The 27,069-nt window shown below is 36.4% G+C and overlaps 1 protein-coding gene across 4 annotated transcripts in view; it reads right to left on the bottom strand.

Moving 5' to 3' along the window:
* Positions 1–27,069, bottom strand: part of ANKIB1 (ankyrin repeat and IBR domain containing 1) — a 180,876-nt gene that overhangs the window by 21,675 nt on the left and 132,132 nt on the right. For all 4 annotated transcript variants that reach the window (XM_075558424.1, XM_075558423.1, XM_075558422.1 and 1 more), the window contains 6 exons: positions 26,623–26,831; positions 24,591–24,679; positions 19,858–20,002; positions 18,390–18,556; positions 6,268–6,356; positions 292–422 (listed from right to left, as the gene is read on the bottom strand). In XM_075558424.1, the coding sequence (XP_075414539.1) occupies positions 292–422; positions 6,268–6,356; positions 18,390–18,556; positions 19,858–20,002; positions 24,591–24,679; positions 26,623–26,831 (830 nt within the window). The remainder of the gene's footprint in view (positions 1–291; positions 423–6,267; positions 6,357–18,389; positions 18,557–19,857; positions 20,003–24,590; positions 24,680–26,622; positions 26,832–27,069) is intronic.

Raw genomic sequence — 27,069 nt, forward strand, 5'->3', positions numbered from 1 at the left:
ATATATAAATGCAATTCTTCTAGGACCCTCACTGTGGAGTAAAAAGAGGAAAGGATTCTGGCGTTCCAACCAAATAACATCAAATCCCCAAGCTTACTTTTAACACTGTGAAAATGAAATTATTAATATAAATCAACACCTACATTATTTAACAAATTATGTAGCATGCAATATTCTAGAACCATTCTGAAACCCACAAGATTGTTATGTTTATAACATTTCTTCCTTGAGCTAGCCATCCGATTACATTAAGATGTCAATTTCAAAGCTGCAAACTCTTTACTGTCTTACCTTAGCGCACTGCATATGATTGCAGCCCTCATTCTTCTGTATGGGGGACTTACAGTTTGCACAAGGCTTGGAGTTAGTCAACAACCACAGACAATTGGCGGCATCCTCATATGCTTCACTAACTCCCACAACTTTGAGATAGTAAGCAAAAACACAGAAATAAATGGTTTAGTATACAACTCAGAGGTGGGGAAAGCCATTTTTTTCCTTTGTATGTTAACTGTCGATTTTAATCCTGTGTTTATTTTCCTATCAAGAGCTATGGTATCATTTTAAAACATGGATTCATTCTGAATAGTGAAATTTTGACGAGCTATATTCCAAAATAGACTAGGTTATGTATTGAATTGCTAACTACAAGGTCAGAAGTTAAAACCCACCAGTTGCTTTGTGGGAGAAAGATTAGGCTGTGTGCTTCTGTAAAGATTTAAAGTCTTAGAAAACCCAAAGGGGCAATTCTACCTTGTCCCATAGGGTCGCTGTGAGTTGGAATTGACCAGATAGCAGTGAGTTTTGGTTTTATATTCCAAAAGTCTCATAGGAAGCATGATTTAAAGAAAAATTTTCCCTAGCATGTCCAAATAAACTGGGGGAAAATATTTTTAAAACCTATAATGTCACTCATTATAAAAATTACATCAAAGAAAATTATATTAACAGTGATTACTTTAGAAAATAGTATCTTAAAAAGGTAGGTTGCAACAAATGAAATTCTTCATCATAGTGCAAAGATGGAAAGTATCAGTTTCTTTTTTTATCCATATTTATTTTTAAATCATTTTATTGGGGTTTGTACAATTCTTATTGCAATCCATATGTACATGCATTGAGTCAACCACATTTGTACATTTGTTGCCCCCATCATTCTCAAAACATTTGCTTTCCACTTGGGCTCTTGGAAATCTGCTCATTTTTTAAATCCATATTTAAATAAACTTAAAATGAATCAAATAAGACTTGTTTATAAATAATCATTTTCCCTTAGCCTGCTGTGTTTCTATACTATCTCCTGTTAAATGATATGATTTATGCAGAGTCAATCAGAGAACGCGTGACTTCAGACGAGTTCTTCCTGCATTGGCTCAGTCCTTTCCACTATTGAAACAGAAGGTCAACGTACCTCTCCAGCTTTTCCCATTTCCAGTATATTGCCTATATAGTTAACCTTTTAAAAACATAAATCTACTAAAAATATTTTAATTGCTACCCACTGCATTAAAGTTAAAAATCAACTTCATTTAACACAGAATGAAGCCCTTCATTATCTGGCTCTTGTTGACCCTCAAATTATCCCCATCCTCTAATCCCCACAATTTCTATGCTCTTTGTCATGTTAATCTCAATTTACTCTAGCATAATTTCAGATCTGCAATAATAAGAAATGGCATGTTTTCAAAGATTCCATTTTACATTCCAGTTAGCTATGAACTTAAAAGAGGAACCTATGGGCTAGAGAATGTTTAAGATGTGCCAGTAAACAATTGTGGGTATCTTACCCCGCCCGGTAAGAATGCCCATAATATACTGCAGGGGCAGTGAATTACTTAATTTGGTTCTTCCAGCTAAAGTCTCTAAACCAGGGGTCCTCAAACTTTTAAAACGGGGCTAGTTCACTATCCCTCAGACCTGTTGGAGGGCCGGGCTGTAGTTTTAAAAAAAATAAAACTATGAACAAATTCCTATGCACACTGCACATATCATATTTTGAAGTAAAAACACAAATGGGGCAAAAACACCTGGCGGGCTGGATAAATGTCCTCAGTGGGCCGCATGCCCGCAGGGCTGTAGTTTGAGGACCCCTGCTTCTAAACCTTACCAAACAACCTTTCCTGCAAGATCTGGTGAGAAGGTGGGAGGAGATACTGATAAGATTCACCTGTAAATAATTGTGAACAGGATTCTCTGGAATGCTATCCTGCTGTGTATATAATGAGCCCTCTGAGGAGGGAGAGGGTTCTCATTACCAGCAAGAACCTGGATGGGGCACGTCCTCTGGACCTGAGATCTCTGTGTGGTGAACCTCCTGGATTCAGAAGATAACTATAACATCAAAGGAGCAGCAGCAGAACCAAGGCCAGTGCATGGAAGAGACTGATGGATTTCCCAACCCACAGAGCAGGTAAAACCGAGTGCTTTTTGTGGCGAAGGCTGGCTTGTGGAGTGGAGGCCTCTGGGCACGTTATTGGGGAAGCTGGGTTTGTTGCTCCATGAAAGTAGAGTCTTCATGCTAAGGTTTACTGGAGTGCCTCTGGTACTCAATTCAGGGAACTGGGTTTGCTGACCTAAACATCTTGAACGGAATGCCTGTGGTTTGAGGCTTATAGAGAAGTGATATGTTTGGGCATTTCTTAGCAGACCTGAAAGAACTTGGTAATATGTTTTGCTGAACCACTCAACCCTGAGCATTTCTCACTGGTATTACAACTTGTTAACTTCCTTCATAAGCCCTTTAATCATGAATCTGAGTTCTGGGTAGTCATTGCAATGGAAATTAGAACCCAGAGAAGAAAAATAGAGACCATCAAAACAACACACAGTTTTGTCTTCCTTCTAGCTCTAATTATACTGAAGAGCACTATCACTGGTTCACTGAAAGAAAAATTTTAAAAAATTACTTTGGAATTCTCAGAAAAAAAGACAAGGAGCTAACTTCGGTGTCCACAAGTAGGGGAGAAATAGGTCCTTTTGAGATTTGAAGTTTAAAAATGTTGAGTTCAAATGACGGGACACTTGACCAAAGTAAAATGGCTGCTCTACGCTTCCGCTTCTTGTCTACATGCTCTTAACCTGCTCACAGATCCAAGTCCCGGGTTACTCAGACAGGAGTCGCCAGCAGCTCACCTGCATGTTTTATTAATGCTATTCCACTTCACTGTGCAACAGACTCTTGGAATGTGTAAGGCTACTCCAAAGTTTAAGGTGTTGGACATAACTAAATGGCTTCCATATGATTTGACTTGAACTCTATTTTATCCTAAACATTAATTCTGTTTCTGAGATGACCGCGACTACTAGTAAGTAAACACAGGAGGGGCAAGCTTGCTCTCCGAAAGAAAGTGGTTGAAAGCAGATTCATTAGTATGGAGAAAGTTTATTTCCCAGAGAATTTGCTAGAGTATTTCCTTAATGCCTCGCCAAATCAGAATATCTTAGATAGCTAATCAGATTATTTTTTACTGCTGACGTCCAAGTCTGGCTTATCCGCACAAAACAGCTACCCTTTGGATTTATGATCCTCACATGTTCAAAGGCTGTTTCCCCAATTAAATGATCTGGTGTTTTCAATAAATCTATTTCCATAGAGTTGGAAAGTACTTTTTTCCCTTAAGACAAAAGGAAAAGTCACCAGCTTTCATAAAAAAGTCCCAGGAGAGAGAAGGGAGTGGCACTGGGAGGTGGCTCTATATAGACTGATCGTTAAAGAGAAAGCCCATTATTAAAGAGTTAACAGAAGAGGACGAGGGCTGTCTTATTACAAGAAACATTAAGTACCTTCCCATTTAAATCTGTATCAGCAACAGATCAGCTTACGCTGCACTGTGAAGCATTGGCTTTGAATTCTACATATGTAAGAGAAACAATAGCAACAATGGATTGATTTAAACTCCTAAACTCACTCTGCAGAAGATGATGTGATTTAGGGTGGCGGCTGGAACAATATAGCATCAGAAGGAACTTTGATAGTTATGATTACCTTAAGGACTGAGTTGTGTTCTCAAAGATATTTTGAATTATTAACCCTGAGGTCTATGAATATGACCTTGTTTAGGAGTGAAGGGTCATTGAAGCTATTATCAGCCATGCTGGGCTAGGGTGGTGTCTAAATCCAGTTGGAATGATGTCATTATTAAAAAGGAGCAGAGAAAGGAAGGATGGCCGACAGTCAAAGGGGCTATTATATATTCAGCTGCAAGCCAAGTTGGGGCACCAGTAGTCTGGTAAGTTCTTCCCCTCCCTATAGCTTTCAGAGAACATAGCCTAACTAATATTTTGAATTCAAGGTGCTAACCTTTAAGAGCTGTGAGACAGCAAAGTTTTGTACTTAAAAGCCATATAATTTGTAGTTCTCGGTATGGCCATTCTAGAAAACTTGTTAAGGTTAAACTAGTAATTGCAAAAGTTGTAAGAAATGACTTGTCAGTCTGTGGAGGTAATGTCATTTATAAAAAGATAATCCCATTTACTGCCATACAAATCTAGTCAGTAAGCACATTTCACATTTAAAACTTGTTTTGTTAAATGTAGGGGCCTTTTTCCTCACTTCAGCATTAATGTTATTTTTAGCTCAGAGGCTCTAAAATGTTCTTTTGACCTTCATTGTCCATTGTTGAAACAAATAAAGCACAAAGCCATTACAACAAGGCAGCTGTGTAGCCTGCAATAGAGGAGTTTTTCCCCTCCCACCCTTGGAGAATGCTGGTCCTAACTTGCATTATAGTTTACTGCCTTGTAGTTCTATAAGCTTTCATGGAGTAAGTTGTGTTTAGGAAAGAGTTATCGTTACAGTGAAAACTTGTTCTGGAAAATTCTCTGAACATTTCATAATCTCTCCCTTTATAATACTATTAACATCCAAAATACCTTACCTCTCTTCAATCTATCTGGTGAGTCTTTCATTAGCCCTACAAACTTTAAGCTTCTCTTTTTACTTCAGTTTATGTTGATTACATAGTGATCATTTTTCTTAAGAACTTACTGTACATATTTGTGTGTAAGCCAAGTTTTTCAGCACATTTCAATGCAGATTTTGTGGTCAAATTAGGTGCCTTGGCTGATATTCAGGTCGGCTTATCCTTGTGTGTGTATATATATGATAGTATGTTTAGGTCTTTTTATAAGAAGTATAATTTAATTAAGTATCAGAATATAACAATCTAAGAGCTGTCAGAATCAACATCTATACATCTTTAAATGATGGAAAATTCTGTAAGTTATCCATCATTTTATAGAAAACATAATTCTTGTTCTAATTGGCACAATAGAGGCTATTTCAGAGTTTAATAACATTATTTGAATCTTTAATGGAATTCCTAGAACTGATCCTGGCATATATTTAAATAAGTATTTTAAAATTTAATGTAGAACAGCATATTTTAAGAAAATCTTGATTGAGGTAGCAATTATAAAATTATGCTTGATCTAATTGAATTATGGGATGTTAAAATATTTGTAAGAACTCACAATAAAATGATTAACAAAAGAAAAGAATAACATAATGAATTTTATGTTCTATCCAAGAACACTAATTAAGTGGGAAAAAGACATCCTAAAAAGTGGCAGAGATCTAGCCTAAGGTGAATTACATGGTTAAGAGCAGGATTTCGAATTAGAGTATATCAGGTCTACTACCAATAAGTCATTGCCATCAAGTCGATAATGACTTATAGCAACCCTGTAGGACAGGATAGGACTTCTTTTGCGGATTTCTGAGACAAACTGGTTACAGGAGTAGAAAGCCTCTTTTTTTTTTTTTTAAACTCGGAGTAGCTAGTGGCTTTAAACTGCTGACCTTGTGTAACCCAATCAATGGCCCAATGTGTAAGCCACTATGCTACCACCAGGGCTCAAAGAACAATTGTGAGGATGGCACAGGAACCAGCAGTGTTTCCTTGTATTACACATCGGGTTGCTAAGTCAGACCCACTTGACAGCAGCAAATGCCCCCCCCAACCCCCCCTAAGCTGGATGATCTTCCAGGAAGTGGAGAAGGAGTAGGGCCTAATTGTGATCCAGGTTTACCTTCATCTTAGGCAGGGAATAAGTTCTCTAGAAGAATGGAGCCCATCTATGACTGCCTCCTGGGAAAACCATGGGATCTCCACAATGACATCGGTCAGAGTCTAGGTGCTGTTAACTGGGAGCTCTAGTATTAACAAACTCGAGAACCTCCTAAATGAAGCCTGTAATGAATGTGACCGTAGTACTTTTGAAAATTATTAGAAAATATGTAGCACAACTATCTAAAATTTCGCTTACGTTCTTCTGGTTTCATTTCGGTTACTTTCTGTAGCCAATTTTTCCATGTTTGGCAATCACAAGGCTCATGTGCTTCACCAAGGCACTCCCTACAGAGGGAAACACAGAGAAGGCAATTAAAAATGGTCTTCACCAATATTAAGGTGCAAAGGGCAGGCTTTTAAAATTGAGAAAATTAAGACCCGGTGGTTACTAAGAGATAAAGCATTTCAATAGAGAAAATGAAGATGTGATCACAAACTTGGATTCCACTAACCCAGCTGTTTGTTATTTTGCTGTTCACAGGTTATTTTGGCTTGTGGCAATCCCATCACCTAAGAGTTTGTAGGGAGTGCAAAAGAGCAGACCCCACAAGATTGACAGATTAGAATGTGCACTTTATCAAAAGCCTCACATGACACTTCTGTTTTATTTTATTTTTTGACACTTCTGTTTTAAATCACAATCTTATGTCTTCACTTCTTAGAATGCCCAAGTAACAGCCAGTAAAATAAATATTTTTTTGTATTCTCAATTTCTTAAAACTTGTAAATCTATAGGTAACAAAATATTTGTCATTTCAGCAATCTTGGTATTATAATTTACTTTTATGATTTTGATATAGCCTACATTTTACTGGAATTTTAAACAAATCTGATTTAAAAAGAACACAAGTTAACAATTTGTAACTTAATTTTATATTCTCTTCTATAACTATACAAATAGCAAAACATTCACATGGGCTTAAAGACATAAATTGCTTCTTCTAGTTCAATATATCACATTGCGTAGCACAAAGTAACTATTTCAATCAGTCATAAAATGTCCTTTGAGTCATCATCACTGCTGTTTTCATAGGTTTATTTTAAACAAAAATCTTACTTGCAAAGCTTAAGTTCACTATGATGGCAGCTGACTCAGGTAGAGTCTTACAAACTAATAGGTATTATTTTATATGTTGAGAATGTATTCATTAACCTTGAAAGAATAATTTCATTTCCTTAAATTTCTGGCTTATTGCCTAACCTGGCATTTGGGAAATCTTTTCCATAATTGTTTTTATAGAGCTATTAGCAACTTAACAGATATTAGGCTGATAAAAATGGAAATAGATTTGTTAGAGTCACTTTGTGGTTAAGGGTCATCAAGTTGGACTGACCTATTGTGACTATACTCGGGTTTTCTTGGCTGTCACCTTTATGGAAACAGACCTTTCGTAGCTGCAAATCTGAATTTGGCACCTATACTAGCATACACTAGGGAGGGAAGGATGCTCACATGGCACAGGTCTAGGAACAGTGCTTCCATATGGTGCTTGTGAATACGGGTGGGAATAAAGAACTTAGAATTCTCAGAATTTATTACAAAAGTCTCATTACAGGATAATCTTAAAACATCTACAGGACTTAAAACAAGACAAAGTCAGTGAAAGAAACTATTTTCATTAAGTTTAATATTTTCCCCTTAGAGATTAAAAAGCCTATTGTATGTATACCTTTATCCTAATGAAATCAACACCAATATGACTAGTTCTACCAGAATATTTTCTGACAGAAAAAAGAAAATAATCATGGAGGGAGCAAGGGAATAAAAATTGTTTTCAATTAGTCTTAAAAATGCGACTTATTTAAAAGGCCATTATTGTTTATTAGTGTGCTTGAAAGAACAAAAGGTGTTCTTTTCCAGAACCTCATAGGAGGGTAGAAAATTGCTGCTTCCTCATCTGTTGGCCTAATTGATAGGGTCTTCTGTGGTTATCACAGCTAGTGAGCACAGTCTCAACTAGTTATCAATCCTATACTGTACCATCATTTTTTTTGGTGGTAATATTCATGGAATATAGGAGAAGCTTATAAAAAAGATGGTAGAACAAGGACTGTAAATTAGGAAGATAAATTGTAATTTAATATGAAATATCTTTGAAAACTAAGACTTAAGAAGCCTAGACTTCTTTGCAGTGTGGCAAGAATGGGTATAATAAACCATTCTTGGGGTTGAGTCATTTCTCAAAGGAACTCTCTAGGACAGAGTAAAACTGCCCAAATGGGATTTCCAAGGATGCAAATGTTATGAAAGTAGACCACGGAACCACATAAAATGTAGGTGATTGAAAATTGTGATTATGTAGCAGTAAGGTGAGAGGTTATTGGAAGAAGAGTCATGAATTTACTGAAATGTATAGATACTAGAAAGCTAGCTTCTTGAAGAAAATTTTAACTAAGGCACAAAGGGTGCTAACAAGCCCTGAAGGTACTGCTGGGTACATTGTTAAGACTATGTCTCCAATATCAAAATATCAGTAAAAACATGAATGGAAGGTAAATCTTGACACTTACACAAGTAAAACTTAAGAGTGGGTTCTTTCATAAAGGAAGAAATAGGTTGCCTAATCAAAAATCCTTAATCATGTCCAAATGTAACTGGATGGTTAATCTTAACATCAAGAAATATAGAGGGGCAAAATGGGGGGAGGGGAGGGATGCTACCTCCCTTGAAAATGTGTTAATCTGCACAGTCCTTGGCAAGACTGTACAGTGGTTCAGAGGATTCTGGATCAGAAAACAGCTTCATTACTTGATAGAAGAAATTGCTATCAAGAAGTTGTAATTTTGCAGCATAATTCCACTTGTCATTTTATTAACTATTAATAACTAAACCTGTTAGTTCAATGCACCCCCACCTTTCCCTTCAAACAAATAAGTAATTAAAATAAAAGCGCTAATATTTTTTGAGTTCTTAACATACTAGGCAATGTTCTAAATACTTTACATGTACCAATTCATTTAAAAGAAACTATGGTGCTGTGGCCTAGATATCTCCTCCTAACGCCTCTTTGAAATTGGCTCAATTTACTCTCATTTTATATATAGAGATTTAGTGACCGGCCAAAGGTCACACAATTGGCAAGCAGATATGATAAGATTGAAGCTAAATAGTTTGGTTCTGGAGCTAATACTCTACAAAAGAGAACACTTACTTACTTACCAAGCCACACAGCTAGTAAGTGGGCCTTGAGTGCAGCCCGTGTTCCCTAGACTATTGTCAATCATGTGCGCCAGTGGAACTTGACAATTTGACCTCTGAAGCCGTATTTATTTAGATGATGTATTGGTTGCTTCTTAAGAGGGCTGGGGCTGCCATAAAAACTTACCACAGATTGGGAGAATTTAAACAACAGGAATCTATTTTCTCATTCCTGGAGGCTAGAGGTTAAAAATCAAGATATAGGCAGGATCATGTTCTCGCTACGTGCTCTTGAGGAGGATCTGTCTGATGCCTCAGCCTCTGGTGCTTGTGTCTCATAGAACCCTCCAATATCGGCTTCCAGTTCACATGGCATTTCCCAAGGACACTAGTCACACTGGGTTATGGCTCACCCTGGTCCTCTAGCACCACATCTTAATTATATCTGTAAAGCCCCTATTTTCAAATACGGTCACATCTAACAGTTCCAGGAAGGGCATCAATCATGGGGACTTACAGCTTCAGGAAGGACATGAATTGTGGAGGATACCACTCATTCTAGTACCGATGGGTATTTACATCTGGATAAAGTAGATATGAAATATAAACAGGGTTTCATCATCAAATTCTACCAGGTGAATGTCATGTTTTACTTTGGGTCTCAAAATAGCAGGGGGTATTCTGCCAATTGGCAGGAGGTGGAAACGTAAAATAGCAAGGTGCTGCCAACCAGAAGAAATATTTTCTTCCAAACCAAAGCTATTAACCTAAGTGTTTGTAACCCACCTTACAAGAGAATAGACTATTGGGTCCAAAATCAGAATAACCCTATTTATTTTGCTCAGAGAACTCGAGGAATCTGTTCCTGACCTCTGAAGCATAAATTTACTGCTTTAACTCGATTAAGATTGATGATTAAAACAAAGGCATAGATGGGAAGATCTCAAAGAAGAATGAAGAGAGAAAAGATTCAACCTGGAGAAATGAAGAAATTGTGGCTGAAGTTCAGAAATTGGTAGAAGTTCATAGAATTACCATTGATGTGACAGTCAGTGAACTTGGGAATTTTCAATTTTAAGGGAAATTGACTTCAGCAATCCTGATGGCTGCTAAAGTGCTGTACAAAGATCAGTGAGCTCAAAGAGCTGATTTCTCCATTAGTCTTTTAAACAAAATTGAAACGGATAAAGATAATTTTGTGAAGCAAATTGCAACAGGGAAAGAGTCTTAGATTTGCCAATGTGATTCTGTGAACAAGATCCAATCAAAACAGTGGCAGCTCAGGCTGATGGGCTAGTTAAATTCAAGGCAGAGAGGTCAGTTCAGAAAGATACTGTTTGTTAGAATTTCAAGTGGGGGGAGGCTTTTGATAGACTTATTCCAAGAACACAACAATCACAGGGACTTATTATAAAGTCTTAAGGAAATTGAGAAATGCTAGAAGTAACACTGAAACTCTTTCCATTACAACACTGCACTTGTTCATTTTGGGGGGTTGCAAGGACTGTCCTGTCACTGGGACACTGGAAAGGAAGACAACTTTGGTCTCAAGGATCCCAAACTGCTGTTTTGACATAGTGTAAACTGAAGATTGCAGAATTCTGGGAAGGGTAAAGTGGGATGGAAAGGTCACCTTCAGAAGTGCATAGACTTAGATGGAATACATACTGAGATATAATAGCTTCATATTTTTATATTTGTGTTTAATATTTTGATTTATAGCAATACTTTTTCACATAAAACTACATTATTTAGAATATTTGTGCTAATCAATTTTAGTGAATAATTCTAAAATACTCTTTAGGAAAAGAATTCTATTTAAGTTTCTCAGTTTATAGAGATAGTGGTAATAAAGGGACCGGTAGAGATTTTGAGCTGATAGAGGAGAGAAATGATAAAAATTAAAAAAAAAGAACTCTGCTTCTGGAAAGCCAAGATTTTGGTGGCGAAGAAGTATTCGGAAACCAATCTCTAAAAAACTGCCTTAGAGAAGAGAGATTTCATGTAAGGTTAGAAGGTAGTGACATTAAATAGTAGTACATTCTACCTTAATAGAAAGAAAAATGGAGGAGAGAAAGTTACTGGCTCAAGTAAAAGACTAAGTTTTGATACCAGCTGGGGATAATTTTGTCTAGCAGAACGGAAAAATTGCAATAACCTAAGCCAGGGGGAAGTAAGTATGGCAGGTTTAGCCACGAAGGGAACAGAACTTGATGATGTATATAAGCTGCAACATAAGGAACTAACCCAGCACATCTCTCTTGAGCACAGCTCTCATCTGATTCTGTCATATGTTCTTAGAAGCTTGTTATTGCTTTTGTAATCATTTTTATAGAAATATTTCTGAGCTTTCCGGGAAAAGGAAGGAAAATTATAATCACATGTTTATGTTATCAAAATCTCTCGTGTAAGGTTTCTTTAGGCACGAAGACTATTTTGCTTTTTGTTGAAACACGAGATAAGATCATTAGACAACATGTGACTAGGTCTACTCAGAATTTCTACTTAGATTATGGACAAAGTTCTCACATTAAATAAGCATTGACACTAAGAAGGTACATAGATGGCAAATTAATGCTCTGAGGGTGAAGCAGTTACTGTAACAATTCTAATATGTGTGTATGTACATATTTATATATGAGAAAGAATGAGAATGTATGTGTATATGTATGAGGGGTTCAAAAATTTCATCGAAAATGAAATTAAAAGATAATGTAATATTTTCATGAATGCTTGGAACTCCCTGTATATAAACATAAATGAAATATGCCTACATATATCTGTGTTCTAGCTTCTCAATTCTGCTTTAGCCCAAAAGGAACCATACACAAAATGTAAACAAACCTCCATGGATAGCTGTAGCTTTATGCCAATAAAAGTTTGTTTTTTAAAGTTTATTTTCAAAAAAAGGTGCTGACGAGTTTGCTGAGCTCTTACATGGTTGAATGTTTCACATGGATTGGCTGCTCAATAAATATTCAGCGAATGATGAAAATAAGAAATTGGCAAGAGTTATTTTCACAATTATGCTGTCTTAGTGGCTAACAGTGCTAGATACTGATTTTGTTTTTTGTTAGGAATATAAGAGTGGAATTTTATAGCTATCTAGGAGCTGATACCAAGGGCTCAAGTAGAAAGAAAATGTTTTGAGAATGATGATGGCAACAAATATACAAGTGTGCTTGACACAATGGATGTATGTAAGGATTGTGATAAGTGTTGTATGAACTCCCAATAAAGATTTTAAAAATATATAAATATTCAAGGTTTACCTGATAATAGTCTTCATACAAGGAAAATCCATTTGCCTAAAGAAGACCAGTTACAATGGCTATTTAAGTTAATGCAATCAACTACTAACACCAATGATGAAGATATTAACATTTTTAATAATTTGTTCATATGCAATCAAGTTGCATTGATAATTACTGGTGGTTGAGATGGAAAAGGTTAAAAGAAAGAAGGGCCAGTAGTTGGTATTGCAAACACCTTTGTTCAGCACCATAGTAATTTACATGCGGATTTATTTGATGAAATACAAAAGAATAAAAATTGACTACATCGATGGCAAGAGTTGATGGAGAAGCTCAGAAGAAGGTCAAGCAGAGTAGTATTTGCTCACATGCAAGGTCAACTTCTGAAGCTACAAAGTCATCAAAAGCCAAAGTACAACCCTGAGTAGATCCCTTCTGAATTTCGAGCCACTAAGGACAGAATTGATGCATTGAACACTAATCACCGAAAGACACATGAGTTCTGGGATGAAATCAAGGACCCCAAAACAGAAGAAACCAAATTAAAAATTAAGAAAGGGAAGGCCAAACGGATGGCAGAAGAGACACTAACACATGAGACATACTGTTACATGTACCGCGAAAGTGAAAGGAGATGAATTGAGAGAGTTAACAGAAGATTTCAAAGAGGAGATCGACAAAATAAGGATTATAATGAAACATACAAAAACTTGGAGTTAGAAAACCAAGGGGGAAGAACATGCTAGGCATTCCACAAACTGAAAGAAGTGAGAAAATTCAAGTTTAAGGTGCAATAATGAATGATTCTATTGGTAAAATATTGAATGATGCAGGAAGAATCAAAAAAGACAGAACAGAGTTGCTGTACAAAAAAACAATTGTTAAATGTTCAATTATTTCAATTAAGAACTGATGGTAATGAAGGAAAAACACCAAGTTGCATAGGAAGCATAGCCAAAAACAAGGTTCTAGGAATTGGTGAAAGACCACGTGAGATTTTAAATAAAGACATGGAGGTGTTTTACCTCTGTCAAGAAATCTGGAAGACCGTTACCTGGACAACTGGAAGAGATTTGTATTTATGTCCATTCCAAAGAAAGGTGAACTGAAAATATAGAGATTATTAAATAGTATCACCATATGCAAGTAAAATTTTCCAGAAGATAATTCAAATACTGTTGCACTGACAGAGAACTGTCTGACATTTAAGCCAGATGGAGATGTGTGGAACAAGGAATATCATTGTCAAATGGATGCTGGTTGAGAACAAAGTGCCAGACCAATGTTTGTGTTTTGCTGACTATGCAAGAGCATTCAACTGGGTAGATCATAGCAAAATCATGGATAACACTGAAGAATGGGAATTTGAAAACACTTAATTGTGCTCCTGTACAACATACATATTGACCAAGAGGCCCATATTTGAACAGAAAAAGAGGACAATGATTTAAAATCAGGAAAGGTGTGCGTATATTCAATCTGAGCAAATAATCTGAGAAGCTGGGCTATTAAGAAGAATGCAGCATGAGGACTGGAGAATGATTCATTAACAACCTGCAATATGCACATGACCCAAATTGGCTTGCTGAAACACTTACTGATAATCAATAACTGTAGCCTTCAGTATGGACTGATCACACTTCAAAATAAGACAAAATTTTACACAACTGTACTAATGAAACGATATGGTGAACAGGAAAGAAACTGAAGTTGTTACGGATTTTATTTTATTTGGATCTATAATCAGTGCCTACGTAGCCAGCAGTCAGGAAATCAAATGATGGATTGCATTAGGTAAATCTGTGGCAAAAAACAAAACAAAAACAAATTCGCTGCCAGCTAGTTGATTCTGAAAAGACAGGGTAGAAGCGCTCCTGTGGGCCGGTAACTCAGGAAGCAGCTCGCCTCATCTTTTTCTCCCTTGGAGCCAGCTGGTGGGTTCTCTACCGGGCGGCTAGCAGTTCAATGCTGAACCAGTCTCATTTCCTTTTTAAAAACAGTTTTATTGGCACTTCACATGTCCTACAATTCAATGATTCAATCATTTCAAGAGTTGTAAAATTGTCAGCACAATCAATTCTGGAATATTTTCTTCTCACTGCTATTCATCTATTTTTACAATTGTGGCAAAAATATACACAACAAAACATTCTCTAATTCAACACCTCTTATGTGTGTATAATTCAGTGACATTGACTATACTCTTGTATAATCATTGACATTCCTTTCCAAATTATTCCGCCACAATTAACATAAACTCAATGCCCACCTAAGCCAAAAGTCATTCTCCTTTACCCATGATAACCATTGGTTAAATTTGGTTTCTTCTTTTTTTTTAAAGTAGTTTCTTTATCTTTACGCGTCATACACTTCCATAAGTTAAAATGCTTTTATAAAGAGTTGATATATTTCATCACAAGCAGTTCTGATGCTCCCTCCATGCTCCTACATTTTCACTTCCCAAATCCCCTTGCCCCCATGTCCCCGATTTACCATTGTCTCTATGAAAGCAACAACTTCTGTGCTTTACAAACTGAAAAACCCCCAATAGAAATAATATAAAACAAAAATAAAACCTCAAGAAGAAAATGATAAAATAATGAAGAGGGTCGAGGGGACCAGGTATCAAGCACCAACGGGGGGGAATATCGTGAATAAAGGGGAGTGTGCAATGGTGACCCAATGCCCAGCTGTAGACAGCTGGACATCCCCTTGCTGAGGGGTAGTGGGGAGGAGATGAGTCGTTCAGGGTTCAGTGTAGCATGGATGAAACTCACAACCTTCTCCTAGTTCTTAAATGCTTCCTCCCCCCAATTATCATGATCCCAATTTGTGGGGGGAGGTCAGATGCTCACAGGCATCTTCCCTGAAGGCAGTCCCTGCCAGACTGCTGTCTCCCCACACCACAGGGGTGGGGGCCTGCTACCATTAGCTTGGTTCCTGTAGTGGAGTTCACACCCCACCGATAATGGTCTCTATCAGTTGAGCCAGGGAACAGGCCAAACCTGCTTTGTGACATCCAAAGTTAGGCTGTCATCCTGTATCTAAGATCCACCCATCTTGCCATATATATACCCCCAAACCCTCCTCTTCCTATTATATGGATACCGCTAGATCACCCCCTCCCATTACTGTATTACCTATAGCACAACCCCTCCATGTGATGTATGTTCTCACCTGTAATTAGGGGTCTTGCATGTCCCCAGAGAATATAAAAAGCCTGGGCTAGCATTAAAGATCTCTCCCTCCCTCCACGTGGACAACCAAGCGGGGATGAGGTGAGCATGCTACCATGAATCGTGTCTGACTTCATTTATTTCAATATTTCCCATCTATCTCTCATGCTCTCTATAACTTTACTATGATCTTATTATCGCTATACAGTTGGTGCCTACTGGACCCGTAATGATGTGTTAGGGGCTGGCTTACCCTGACACCAATTCTACCTAGCAAACCTGGTTAGACCAGAGCTGCAGATGGGAACTGGAAACACAGGGAATCCAGGATAGATTGAACCCCTCAGGACCAGTGGTGAGATACTGAGAGGGAAGAGGGGAAGGGGGCGTAGAAAGGGGAAACAGATTACAAGGATCTACATTTAACCTCCTCCCCTGGGGGATGGACAACAGAAAATTGGATGAAGGGAGACACTGGGCAGTGTAAGATATGATAAAATAATTTATAAATTATCAAGGGTTCATGAGGGAGCAGTGGGGGGAGGGGTGAGAAAGAAGAAAAACGAGGAGCTGATTCCAGGAGCCCAAGCAGAAGGCGAGAGTTTTGAGAATGATGAGGGCAACGAATGTGTAAGTGTGCTAAGAGTTGCATGGGCCCCAATAAAATGATTAAAAAAACAGAGTAAGAAGGAAACAGCCATCATCAACATTTTAAAAGGCAGAGGAGAAATTTCTGTTGTGGAACAAGTGAGCAAAATTTGAACCTAGAGCAAATTCAAGTTCGGTTAAGAGAGGTCAACTGACCAAGTATACCATTCATTGTTCAATCCACCATAATCAAGTTCACAATAATCTCTGCCTGATAGTAGAGTTTTTATAGTCTTTCACTTGTGGCTAGAAGGGATCTGCAGCAGCTTACTCTGATTAGATTCTCCAGATGGATTTTGGGCTCCCACTGTCCTCCACAGCCTTCTACAAACTGGGTGTTCACAATGCAAGCTCTCTGTTTTACATCATCTATTTTCATCATACTTACATTTTGTTATCTTCGGATCATACAGGTTGTTAACCATTTTTTAAAGTATTAAAAAGCATAGATGTCACTTTGACAACTGAAGTGTGCCTGACTCAATGATATTTTGAATGATCTTATATGCATGTGAAAATTGGACAGTTCATCGAGACGGAAGAAAAATTGATTTTTCAGTTATGGCATTAGCAAAGAATATCAAATATAAATCATGCTCCAGAAGAACAAACACATTTGTCTTAGTAAAAGCACAGCCAGAATACTCCTCAGACGCGAGGATGGTGAGATGTTGTGTCACAATCTTTGACCATGTTTATCAGGAAGGTGCAGTCCCTGGAAAAGGACATCATATTTGGTAGAGGGTCAGTGAAAATAAACCAAAAACTCCTCACTTAGAAGGAATGATTTAGGCGCTCCAACAATGGGCTCGAACAGGAATTGTAAGGATGATGTAGGACTAGGTAGTATTGCATTCTGTTGTACATCGAGCTGCTAAGAGTTGAAAGTAGTTCAATAGTATCTAACAACAGCAAAGCCTATTCTATGCATATTAAATAAATTCTGAAACCTGCAAAGAGTTAAATAAATATTTTTCCTGATGATTTAATCACTTTAATCTTATCCTTTATTGGTATGTCACCAGTTCACAGCTACAGAGTATTTATCAGACACCAAATATTAATCAAAATAATATACAAAAAGCCTGCAATCAGTAGTCTTAACTAGAACTACGATTTAGAATCATCTAGAACAGTGGTTCTCAACCTCCCATGCTGTGACCCTTTAATACAGTTCCTCATGTTGTGGAGGCCCCCAACCATAAAACTATTTTTGTTGCTACTTCATAACTGTAACTTTGCTACTATTATGAATCAGCGACCCCTGTGGAAGGGGTCGCAACCCACAGGTTGAGAACCACTGCTCTCGGGAGATCAGTGTAGCTCTGAGTGCCACAGACTGCAGGTAAATGTAATCAGTTCAACAAAGTGAGATGTACTAACATAGGCGTTTCTGCTTCCGCGTTCTGGAAGCCCACCAACATTTTAACATTAAAAATGAGAAGACAGAATTCTCCTCTCCACTCCCACGATTCCCTTACATCAGTGGTTCTCAACCTTCCTAATGCTGCAACACTTTAACACAGTTCCTCATGTTGTGGTGACCCCCAACCATACAATTATTTTCCTTGTTACTTCATAACTAATTTTGCTACTGTTATGAATTGAGCGACCCCTCTGAAAGGTTCATTCAACCCCCAAAGGGGTCACAACCCACAGGTTGAGAACTGCTGATCTAGAAGCTTTTTAAAAGATTCAGGCACAAACCTATTGAATCAAAATCTCATGTGCCCAGGACAAAAATTTGAAGTTTCCACAGTAATTCTGCTACCTCTGTTTAGAACACACTGCTAAAGCCTTATACTTTAAGAAGAATTAACTCTCTAAACATTTCCTAGTCTTTGGTAAATAATTTGACATTATAGTTGTTTTGAAATCAATTTCTGCCATGTGGGTAACTACTGCATTACTCTGGGTAACTTTTTTTATGCCCCAGTTCCCTCACCTATAAAGTAGGGATTATAACTATATTCAACTCTCATGGCACTGTTGGGAGTTTTCAATATACAATGAACATTTGCACTTAGGGCCTAGCATATATCTAGCACAAAAGAAATCGGAATTATCATATATTCTTTTTATTAATGTCAAATATACAAACCAACAGAAGAGGTGTCCCTTCCCACAATCCACAGCAGGCGCTCTCAGCAATGGGAAGCTGAGCGTATCAGATCCAGCTGTATGGGACCCTTGTTTTGTCAGTCTGACTGCTCTTTCACAGCCGGGAGTAGGACACCATTTAATGGCAGGATTATTTTCAACAAAAGCCTGTTCAAAAACAAAGCACATAACAGACTTTTTATTTCTGAATTCTAAAATACAGTGTATCTATGATAACTTACATTAAAGTAAAAATTAATACAATAAAAGTCAAGAAGTATTTAAAATAGCACTTGAAAGTATAGTAAACCTTAATCAGATGGAAAAATGCAATTATCTTCATAACAAAATTTAAAAAATCTTTTCTTTCATAACCAGGTGATTAAAAGAGTATAATTATTCACATAAATATATAATTGTAAAATGTTCTCATCCATTGTCATTTTCTGCTGAAATATATGAATAGTCTCACGTGATTACTACGTGCACTAGAAAGTTAAATTTCAAAACGGTATACCAGTAATATAAAAATCAGTATTATAATGTTCTTTATACTTAAAGTAGTAGAACTTTTACTTTATAAATTTCATATATTGGAGTTTTGATTAGAAAACTGAAAATGGCAATTAAAATACACCTTTTAAATTCCACAAAAATAGAATTTGAATATTTCTGAATTATTATAGAATGAAAATTAAAAAGATAAACCGAAAGATGAAATAAATATTTTAATTCATTAAAGCAAACTATTCCCTAGGAAAAAAAAATCATACATTTTCAAAGTTAATCATGATAATTTAATTGCTAAATACATATGGATATAAGACCTGTATACACTCGAATATAAGCTGAGGTTTTCAACACACTTTTATGCAGTTTTTTTGTGGTAAAATTAGGTGCCTTGGCAGATATTTGGTCAGCTTATACTGGAGCATATACGATAATCTCCTTTCAGAAATTTTAATATTATCTTGATTAATTAGTCATAAAAGTATAATAGGCAAATTAGTCTTTTGTTCTGGACAATATTTTTAATAGTTATTAGCTAACTAGTTTAGCTTTTACTTTCCTCCAATTACTATAAAATCTTAGGTAAGAGAGTTGGGGACTAAGGGGAATAAAGGGGTTGATACCATGGCTCAAACAGAAAGATAATGCTTTGAAAATGATGATTGTAACATATGTACAAATGTGCTTGCTACAATTGAGGTATGGATTGTTATAAGAGCTGTGAGAGCCACAGCTCTTAAATGATTTATTGAAATTAAAAAATTTAAAAATAGATTGCAATCTTAAAAAAAATCTTAGCTTAGAATTTTTATTACCTCTTATTTCCTTAATCAAACGTTTTTGAGCGACAAAAGTCAGGGACTATTACTGTGTTTTCAAAATTAAATCCAAAATGACATAAAGCCCGCCTTATAGGTTTAATAAATTATAATGAAGAAATCAGATAACTGTAAGTGTACCTTAATATCAAACTGTAAGTATCGTTTGTCCATCTCCTTAGAAACAACACTTTCTATGATATCCACAGGCACAAGTTGGAAGCAATCATATGCAGGACAGAAAATGTTGTGAGCTTCACCTTCTTGAATTTTCAGATTCAAAAACCTATCGAAATTACCAATTGACAGAAAAAGAGTAAGGGTAAAATTTATTTGTATACTCTCCAAGAAATTATTCTTTATACTGAATTTTATGATAGCATATAATTAAAAGAATGCAGAGTATTAAATGTAATATTAAATGAATGAATTAAATGAATTCATAAAATTCAGACATGACTGATCATTACTGACTTGCCCGGTCATTCATTTTTTTTTATAAACATTCCTGTATTGCTATATTCTTTCTAAACCTGTGAAACAATACATTTTATTTAACATTAAAATTCAGAAATGAGTAGCTTAGATCATATTCAATTTTCATTTTTCTACAGCTTTAAGTAAAAAGGAGAAAAGGTATAAAAATCACAGCAAATTCAAGAGCTTTGGAGGTGATGGAATACAGCATGCCTTTCTGAATTCTGATACTACTTTGGGCAGAAGATTAAAATGAGTTTTACATTCTACTTAGGCACACTAACTGAAGTTATGGCAAAAAGTATCTTGGAGAGTGGCAGGAATGTAGCTCAAGGTAGTTACATAGCTAGGATTGGGATTTTGAGTTAGAAAATTCAGGTCTGCCACCAATAAACTATGATTTTCAGCAATTCATTTAACCTTTCTGAGCCTCAGTTGTGTGATGTGTGAAACAGTTAATGATATGCATATTGCAGTATTGATATACAGAGTAAACACTGTAATGTATGTGAAATACCTGTATGATACCTAACAAAGTTAAGAATTACTGTAGCAAGGATTACTATTTAACATTGTCTCCATAAACGCAAGAACCAAACAAACTTCTCAAGTGTAAATTACCAGGGAGCAAATAAACCTTGAGCAAATAAATGGAAAACCTGGCAATTAAATCACAACTCCCTAGTTGTTACCATTAACAGCATGACTATTTCACTGACTGTATCTCTTTCTTTTAGTTCTCTTAATATTTTAATTCCACTTCATTAAAAAAAAAAACACCTCATTGAGACCACGTGAGATCTGCTCCACTGCTCTATCTTCTTCTTCCTTCATACTCTCATCTTGGTACTTCAGAGAAAAAGGGTCCTTTTCTTAATGTCTTCTTTGACATTACTCAACTGTGGTTACCTTTGCCTTCCCTCCCACTCATGTTGGTGAGAGTTTTACTCCCAGGCTAATCCTCAAATGTTCTGGCCTGCTCTGGGGCTTGCGCTACCTAAATTATCCCCCACCTTTACTCTCTTAGTGACTTTCATTCACAGTACAATAAATACACTAGTTTTTCCCATTCTGAAAACTTTCTTAACCAAAGAATTATTTTAGTTCCATTTTCCTCTTTTGATATTAAATCTCTTGACAAGAGTGTTTATGACAATTTATACTTCCTTCCTCCATGTCCCTTTCCTTCATTTCTCCCCCTGCAGCACTCAGGCTGAAATGACTAACCTTCGGCCCAGTTCATTCAAGACTTCTACTTTTGTATCTTCTTTGACTTCTCTGGAACACCAGACACTGCTGAACACTTCCTTCTGGCTTCCAGGACTTGTTTTTCTGGCAGTCTGGTTGCTCCTTGTTCATTTTTTTCACTTGTACCCTTTTCTCCACTCATTACTTATGTTTCGTTGTTCTGTAGTTTCTTGCTCAAAAATCTTCACATTCAGTGTGCTTGAGTGACAAAATTACCCCTAACTCATTAAGCTATCATGGATAAGCAAATGACTCTGAAATTTATAGCCCAGATTTCCTTCCTTGGCTATTCCTTATGATTACACACAGGACACGTTCACTATCTGTTCCCTAGACATTTTAAACTCGGTATGTTTAAAAACATTCCTATCTCTATTCAATATAAATCTGAAATCCACACACTGTACAAAACCAGTATAGCTCAAGAGTTGGGTATTCTGCATCTGAATTTGCAGCTAAGCAGCACTTGTCCTGAGGACAAGCACTTCAGCAAGGTGAGGAAGAACGAGGCGCTGCAGCTGTTCTCAAGCACACTGAGGGGAGCCCTTAAAGCCTCCAAGGGCTTTATAAGATTAAAGCTATTAAAGGATATCAAGACTTAACCTGCCTTTTTAGGCTAATTGTGCTGGTGCTTTAGCCTGAAACTGGGTAGTGACACCTAACTGTACTAGTAGTCTATTAAGTTTTCACTGTCTACCACTTGCAGTTAAAAATAAAATCAGTTTTACTTAAGTATGTCATTTCATGAAAGAATGAAAAATTATCAACTTTTTAAATCTTGAATACAGTTTTGCTTTGGTTTTTTTAGGATTCTGTTTTGAATAGAAAATAAAAGGCATTTCCGAAGCATACCAAAGCATGATGGTTGTTTCAAGGTAAAGGATTTAAGAGCCAAAATGGCTAACACTAGTCCATTTCAGCTCACTAATACCTAGAATTATCAATCTTTATATGTGGCATTTTAATTTTTGACAACTTCCAATTTTCCTAGATTTGCACTTCCTACATTCCAAGTTCTATTAATTGATGTTTCCAGCTATTCTCATTTTGAGTTGTGTCCTCTCAGCAAAAGAAGGTCCTGAAGGCTTGACTCCCAAAAGGTTTGCTCCATCCATGTCATCATGGTTAACTACTTTGAAAAGACGGCTCTTCCTCAGTTATGGCACCATCTCTGACAATGTTCTGCTTCTACTCGTGAAGTTTTCAATTGTCCGACAGTGTTTCACTGCTATCTATAAGGTTTCAGGGGCAAACTCCTCTGAAATGGACAGTCTGTTTTTTCTTTGTAGTTTGTTCTAAGTCTGGAAGTTCTGCTGAAACCTATTCACTTTGGGTGATCTTGTTGGTCCTTGAAATACCAGTGACAGAGCTTCTAGCATCACAGCAACACAAAGCCCACCACAGTACAACAAACTGACAGACAAATGGTAGAGTAAAACCCTTGAGGGGCTCAGTTCTCCCTTATAAATCAAGTTCAAGAGTTGGTATAACTTAGGTAATAGACCTTACATAATACATTTAACATGTTAAGTAAAAAAGTATAATTGGGAAGATTTTCTGCCTCCAGAAATGGGTTGAGGATCATTTTGGATTGTGAGGCCCTTTATCAGCTGTACTGATTTGATCTGAATAACTCTAGATTCACACTCAGTGCCAGAGTCCATTCCAACTCCTTGCAAACCCTTTTGGACAGGGCATAGAAGCCCTGTGGGCTTCTGAGACTATATATCTCTATTTATGAGAGTAGAAAGCTTTATCCTCCCTTGAAGCAGCTCTTGTGGTTGGCAGCCCAAAGAAGTAAGCACTACACCACTACTGGTCCTTGATATAGAGCAGTTCTCTTCTGCACACAAGGTGCTGCCATGAGTCAGAATCAGTTTGATTGCCACAGACATGAACAAGTAAGACATAAGAACAGAGTGCACTTAGTGCATGTTTTAAAAGAATGAGTAGATATTTTTATTTATTTTGACTTTTTAACCATTTGTTTTCTTCCTTCCACATGAAATATTGCCCCATTCCTCAATTAAAAATTGATTTAAAATATATTAAAAACTAAGCCAGAGTAACTGAAAGATCTGTAGTTTCCTATGGACTAGGGGCAAGGGCTAAGTGAGGAAAAGAGGGAGGGAGAGGGAAGAAAGGCAGGAAAAACGAAGACATTTTGAGGTGATGCAGATATTCACTCCCTTGATTGTGGGGATTGTTTCACAGGTGTATACATAGGTCGAAGCTTATAAGATTACTTAGTTTGTTGTATGTAAATGAAAAGTTGTAAAAACAATGCAACACAAAACAAAACCCCAGAAATCTGGAGGGGCAGGAATAACCAAACAGGAAACTCCTGGATCAGAGAGTTGTCCTCTTGTCCACGTGTATTCCTGGGCTTTCTCTACTTTATATCCAGTACGCCAAAAAAATAAAAACAGGTGGAAATTTCTGATTTTTAGAATTTCATAAAATACTAATAACATGCTTGACTTACATCATCAATAGGGAAGCTTTTTACCTGCAGAGATAACATGATCCTGTATTGCTCATCATATTGACTTTTTCTCATTTTGTTTACAAACCTATCTTGAAAAGGATGACATTAAAGCTAAGTGTGGTGAGAAAATATAAAATTTTGGCATTGCCATTGTAAGGAAAATATAGATAATCATGAGAAGTGAGATATATTTTCCATTTGTAATATATTCCCTAGCAAAAACTTTGAATTAATAAGGGAATTTAAAATATCTACATTCTTACAAAATTTCAAGACTATTTGTTATAAAATCAGAGAAAGCACAAAATGAAATGCTCAACATACTTTGTCTATAAGACAGAAGTAATTCTTGATTATTAATGTCTAGATTTGAAATTTGTATTAAATGTGTTATAAATGAGAATACTAAAAAACTTATCCATATATATTCTGTTCTAAAGTATCTTGCATTAATAAGCTAGATAACATGAATGAGAAGTTAGGTGGCAAGATATCAAAATAAGAAAAATAAGCATATTCTTCCTTAGTAATAAACCATAGTACATTTCAGTGTAACTTTGAAACTAATATAACCTGTATCATTAATTATTGAAAGTATATTCATTTTATTTGCAAGTAAGAATGCTATTGTGCACTAAGAGATGCTATGGGGTTTACTTACGATTCCCAGCATCCTCTACAAAAGTCATGTCCACAGGGCATATCCACGGGGTCTTCAAATACAGAAATACTGCACATGCAAATATCACACTGGAGATAAAGAGGAATAATTACATAAAGTAATACTGTGGAGTAAAAACAATAAATTCACTGTAAACTAAAAAAAAAAACCAAAAAAATATATACCCAAACCACATTCATTGCCATGGAGTTAATTCTGACTCAGATCAACCATACAGGTCAGAGTAGAACTGTTTCCTAGGGTTTCCAAGGCTGTCAGTTGGTAAGGAACAGACAACCACATGCTTCTCCCAAGGAGCAACTGGTGGATTTGAATTGTTGACCTTGAGGTTAGCAGCCCAACTTATAAGCGAGGGCTCCTAAAAGTAGGCAAATAATGATAAATTACAAAAGTTAAGTGTTTCAAAGTTATGAGTGAAGTTAAAGTTGTGTCCACCTTTGACTGAACAACATATACCTATGCCTACTTTTGTATCTTGTAGGATTTAAATGTTTTAATGAAAAAAAAATCAAACTCCTATTTCAAAATACATGTAATAAATTTATCAGCAACTGTATACTGGGAAATGAAAGGAAAAAAGAATAAATCATTATAATCTACTTGGGTCCAGATCAAATTACATGGTGCAGAATAACCACTCCAACATCATGTCCTTCACTCTATGCTTACACAGAAAATCTGTAAAAACAGTCAGTTTGTGTTTTCAGTAGAGCAACTTGGGATATTCAGAGTAGCAATTTAAGTTTCTACTCAGGGTTCTTCCACTACAAAATTATGCATGATAATTTATGAGAAGCAAACTTAATTATGTTACAAATGCTAGTTAGTGAAGAATTATATTTAGCAAAAAGGCATAGATAAAATGAGTTTTCAAAATTATCACCTATTCTGAGTGGATAAATCACTCAAGAAATATCAAGCTGAGTCCATCTGTAAGCTTACATAATGATCAAGGGTATAGTGGACTATAATAATTAATTGCCTCAGCCATATGGCCTGCTTGTAATGTAAGTGGAACATTTGTTTTCTAAGGGGTATGGATACTGCATCTGGTCCATTGACCTCTGGATCTTTGGATTTGAGTTGGGGACCTATCAGGTGATCTGTTGACCCTGGATTCATTGTCTCTCCATCAACAAATCTGACCTGGTGACCTTGGATGCATCCTGTTTTGAAATGATCAGCTTGTGTTCTCCCGGACAATCCTATGCAAATCAGGTGAAGCTTCTATCATTATATCAACAGTAATATCTGCTATGATCTCTGACCCATGGATTTGTATCCTGCTTAGATTTGCATTTCCCTGCTTCTATATTGATATGAGCCATTTCCTTGATATAAATTTCTATGTATACTCAAGGGAGTGCCATTTTTTTTGCTTTCTTAGAGAACCAAGCCTATGAAATTAAAGATTTATTAATTTTGAAAAAAACAAAAAACAAAAAAGAAATATCAAGCTTTCCTGTAAAAACAGACCAGTGGCATGTCAATTAAAAATGTAGAGAACAACAGTACTGTTTCTCCATAAAAAGAAACTTATAAAACTGTGAGATGAAAACTCCAAAAGCATTGATGAAGCAGATACACAATTATGAAAATGTCATAGATGATTTTATAATTTAATAACTTTCTATAAACTATAAGAAACTATTTTCCTATTTGGGGTTTATAATGCCTATCACAAACTCCTTCAACTTTATTAATTTTGATATTTAAAACTTCAAGTGGAATTTTTTAAGAGAAAGTACAGCTGATAGATTCGCCAAACTTTTTTATGCTTTCTATTTTGAAATGAGCAAGGCACACATTTTTTTCAATCTGTACTTTGAAGATTGCAAAAAAAAATTCTGATATTTTCCAAAGCACATAAATACCTGAATGCTTTAAGAAAGATATATGATTTAATTATAAGAATACACCAGAGGTTCCATGTAACAAGAATACGCTAAAAGTAAAAGAAACCCCTCCTCCCACTATTATGGGAAGCAAATCATCAAACATGAGATCCTACCAAGCTTGTGTCCAAATCCCCAGGAGATAAACTGATTTCATCTGGAGAGGTTACAGAAGAGCGTGTAGTCCTTGGAGTTCTCGGAGAAGGGAGTGTGTCCCAGGCATTATACCCACTTGGTGGTGGAGTTGGCATTTGAACACCTGATCGTTGGCAGCAGTTCTCTGGGTTGGACATCCAAGCTTCAAGTAATTTCTCCCTGTCCCAGTCTTTAAGAAAAAATGGAATGAGTATCTCTCAAAAAACAGAAAAGGCATTCACTTAGTGGCAGTGTGAGTGAGATTCCAGTATGACAATACTGGAAAATCCTATGGGTCCTACATTGAACAACACTAAAAATATCAAAACAAGATGTAAGGAATATAGACTTACTGCATCAACTTAAAACTTGATCTGTAAACCTCCAAACACTTCACAATAAAGAGTTTATTAAAAAGAGCTATGTAA

Source organism: Tenrec ecaudatus, chromosome 9, assembly GCF_050624435.1.
Source record: "Tenrec ecaudatus isolate mTenEca1 chromosome 9, mTenEca1.hap1, whole genome shotgun sequence".
NCBI classification, from domain to species: Eukaryota; Metazoa; Chordata; class Mammalia; order Afrosoricida; family Tenrecidae; genus Tenrec; species Tenrec ecaudatus.